The sequence below is a fragment of the Austrofundulus limnaeus genome, unplaced genomic scaffold (assembly GCF_001266775.1).
Source record: "Austrofundulus limnaeus strain Quisiro unplaced genomic scaffold, Austrofundulus_limnaeus-1.0 Scaffold452, whole genome shotgun sequence".
NCBI classification, from domain to species: Eukaryota; Metazoa; Chordata; class Actinopteri; order Cyprinodontiformes; family Rivulidae; genus Austrofundulus; species Austrofundulus limnaeus.
The window spans coordinates 373,308-377,074 of record NW_013952854.1 but is presented as its reverse complement, the minus strand read 5'-3'; the positions used below and the strand labels follow the sequence as shown (position 1 = coordinate 377,074).

Genomic DNA, 3,767 nt, shown 5'->3' with positions numbered 1-3,767 from the left:
ACAATTTATCAGGATAGTATTTTTTTTAAGTAATAACAGCTTGGAATAAAATAAAAGTAACGACTTTCTACTTCTTACCTTTTTAAAAAAAATGTAGTGAGTAGAAATTACAGATAATTGTGTAAAAATGTACTGAGTAAAAGTAAAATGTAAGCTGAAAAATAATTACTCAAAATACAGATAACCAAAATTTCTACTTAAGTGCAGTAACAAAGTATTTGTACTTAGTTACTTTACAACTCTGCATGTTTTAGAGGTTTCGACTCTCCGCTGATTTGAATGAATGGGTGATTAACAGGTTCCTGTGGAGGATGAAGAGGTAGTTCAATCACTGAATCAGGTGTGTTGGAGCAGGGTAGCCGGTCCTTGAGGGGCCACGATTGAACACTCCAGCTTTAACAGGTTATGGACCAAACATTAAGTTTCTGCATCAGCAACTTACTCTAAGACACTGAATGCTTGAACAAATGTACACTAATGTTTTGAACAGCGGCCTAAACAGAACAAATGTTGCATCTGAAATGTCAACAGTACACAAAGTTTTAGGATACAGAAGATCAAACCTGTTCTGTTTGTTTGTTTCCTGCAGCTAAACTGAAAACAGAAAGAGACAAGCTGATGGTTCACACCTCCAACTTCAGCTTTTGTTTTATTTCTAGAGGCAACTGCAAATGATAACAGTTGTTTGTTTTCTTTGTGTTTGTTTTGTGTTTTCCTGCCTTCCCCTCTGTTTAGGGTGCGGTTCCTAAGGGCAATGCAACTAAGGAATATATGGAGAGCCTGCAGCTGAAGCCTGGTGAAGTCATCTACAAGTGTCCAAAGTGCTGCAGCATCAAACCTGAGAGAGCGCACCACTGCAGGTCTGCAGAGCCTCATTGTAGTTCAAGTCTAATTAAACTATATCTGAAAATCTCATTGACCTCCCCACCTTAATTCATTAAAACGTGTTGAGTTAGTTAAAAACAGGTGCGCGTGGGTTCTAGTGTTCACTTTGTCTCATAAATGTCTCGTTCCTGCAGTATTTGTAAACGATGCATCCGGAAGATGGACCACCACTGTCCCTGGGTCAACAACTGTGTGGGCGAAAAGAATCAGAGATTCTTTGTGCTTTTTACTGTAAGTACGCACAAGTCATCATGAAAGGAAGTGGCTGGTAGATCTAGCAGGAAACTGAATTAGAAGCTATATAAACCTACTTTATGTGTTATTAATTGTTAGGCAATATGAGCCAAGTTTATTCATATAACACATTTAAGTAACAAGAAAAATCTGTTTTATACGACAAAAAGAAGTATGTTACAGTGACATACAATGACGTTTCAGTTAATATTTTAAATAAAACCGTGAAAGGCAACCCTAAACTAATGGGGGAGTTTAAGCTTGATTTAAAAGAACTCAGAGATTTTGCATTCATGCAGCTTTCTAGAAGTTTATTCCAGATTAGTGGAGCATAAAAACTGAATGCTGCCTCTCCGTGTTTGGTTTTGATTCAGAGTAGACCTGAACCAGAAGACCTGAGTGGTCTGGAAGGTTGGTACAACAACAGATCTTTAATGTATTTTGGTGCCAAGTCATTCAGTGATTTATAAACTAACAGAATTATTTTAAAGTCTATTCTCAGAGATACAGGAAGCCAGTATAAGGACTTTAGAACTGGGCTGATGTGTTCTTCTTTCTTAGTTTTAGTGAGGACGCAGGCTGCAGAGCTCTGGATCAGCTGCAGCTGTATGATGGACTTTTTATGCAGACCTGTGAAGACATTAACAGTAATTCATTCGAGTAAAGATAAACGCATGAATGAGTTTTTCTAGATCCTGCTGGGATGTTAGTCCTTTAATCCTGGAAATGTTCTTCAGGTGATAGGTCGCATTTGTAATTGTCTTTGTGTTTTTGAAAGGTTATCGTATTTATTCAAGAATGAAATAAAATCCATAAAATCATCCATTAAGCTGGGGGTAGTACTATACTTGGATAAATATTTTTACTTATGTATTTTAACTGAAATATCGGTTTCATTCACAAAATGCCTGAGTCCCGAAATGAGACCCGTGTCATAAAAAGCAGTTGAAACGAGCTCACCTGTGACACTCCTGCGTGCTTCAGAGCGAGATAATAACAGATCCAAGCAGGCGACATGATGTGGAAAAAAAGGGGGGAAAGTAGTCCTGCACCTCAGTAATGATAACGAACTAATGACATTAGTGTGTGACCGGGCCGCTGCTCTAACAACAACAAACACATGTTTGTCTGTAATGGCTGCTGTCTACCGGTGTTCTGAAAAAGTTTGTCTCCCTGAAAAAAGTTTCCCCACCAGAGGGGGCGCTCACGAGCAGGAAGTAATCTGCTTGTATCTGCTTGAAGATGGTCCAAATCTCATGTGAAGTCTCTGACTTTTGTGTTGGCGCCTCCTGGTGGACTATGTGTAAAATGCCAGAATTCATATGATGCTGCTACAGCTGATATACTGTATACTTGTTGTCAAAATACCTTTTAGTACATATGTTGTTAAAATAAAATGAACAGTCCAATGATCATTTTACTGATATGTATAAAGGCTGCAAAGGCTGAAAAATCTTGAAGTCTGTATGAAATTGGAAGTAGTTTGAGGATTAAATTTTTTACACTTTTTAAGCTCAAAAAACAGGGGGTCATATTATACATGAGATCAGATTATACAAGAATAAATACGATATGTTTGAGTCCATCACACCCAGATTTTGGGCCTGATTGGTAGTTTTCAGCTGTAATAACTGAAGCTGTGACTTTTTTGTCAAAGTAATTATTTCAGTTTTATTTGTATTCAGCTGAAGAAAATGATGGCACATCCACGCATTGATTTGTTCGATGCACCTACTCAGCTTTTGAATGTGTTCATAGTCACCTGGTGACTGATGTAATGTAGAGCTGTGTGTCATCTGTGTAATTATGGTCACTTATCTTGTTATAATCCGGGTTAGAGGTAGCATGTAGATATGCACAATAATCAGTGACTTTTTTTTCCAACTCATTTTGTTTTCATCCATGAAATTTGATGCTTTGCAGGAGAACACAATTTGCAGACTCCCATGTTGAGTTTTGTAGAGCAGCTGAGTAGTGTTGTAATGCACAGCAGAAACAGGCCTACATCAAATATGCTCCCATCTGTGGCTCTCTTGATAACACCAGCACTCTTTTATGACTTCAAAAAATGCTGACTTGAACTTTTTGAAGACAGAAAGATAAAGCTGTCATATACGTCTGAGCAGTGCAAGGTCACCCGCTACTGGAAGATGTATTTTGAACTTGGTTCCCACATTGATATGGAGATGTTATCCCTAAAAACACCAGTACACTGGGGTGTAGATTTTGACTGCCTTCATGAAACTCACTACATCACTTGCTGTAATTTTGCTTTTCCTCCGTAGATGTATATTGCACTGATCTCTACCCATGCCCTCGGCCTCAGCGGTATGCATTTCTTCACTTGTATTAAAGTCCAGTGGAACGGTAAGACCTTAATACTTTTACTGTATAAAAAAATGTTTAAAGTCCAGCTGTTCGTACAAATCGTTGACATTCTTTATAGAGAACTGAAGAAAGATGCAAAGAAAATTAGCTGGTCTGCACAGATCATTGACACCGTGCAGGCGAATCAACAAAGAACGTTCATTTGTCTTTCTGCTCCCCAGTCGGCCTCTCTGTGGAAATGAACCAGAGAATGAAGATAATATTTTATTCATAGAAGCCCTCCTTCTGCTGCAATGTACAGTATGAGCCTCTTACCTAGA

General features: G+C 38.3%; 1 protein-coding gene across 1 annotated transcript in view; it reads left to right on the top strand.

Annotated features, from left to right (window-relative positions):
• Positions 1-3,767, top strand: part of zdhhc7 (zDHHC palmitoyltransferase 7) — an 18,640-nt gene that overhangs the window by 10,116 nt on the left and 4,757 nt on the right. The window contains exons 3-5 of the mRNA XM_014025023.1: positions 736-860; positions 1,020-1,116; positions 3,405-3,486. Of these exons, the coding sequence (XP_013880477.1) occupies positions 736-860; positions 1,020-1,116; positions 3,405-3,486 (304 nt within the window). The remainder of the gene's footprint in view (positions 1-735; positions 861-1,019; positions 1,117-3,404; positions 3,487-3,767) is intronic.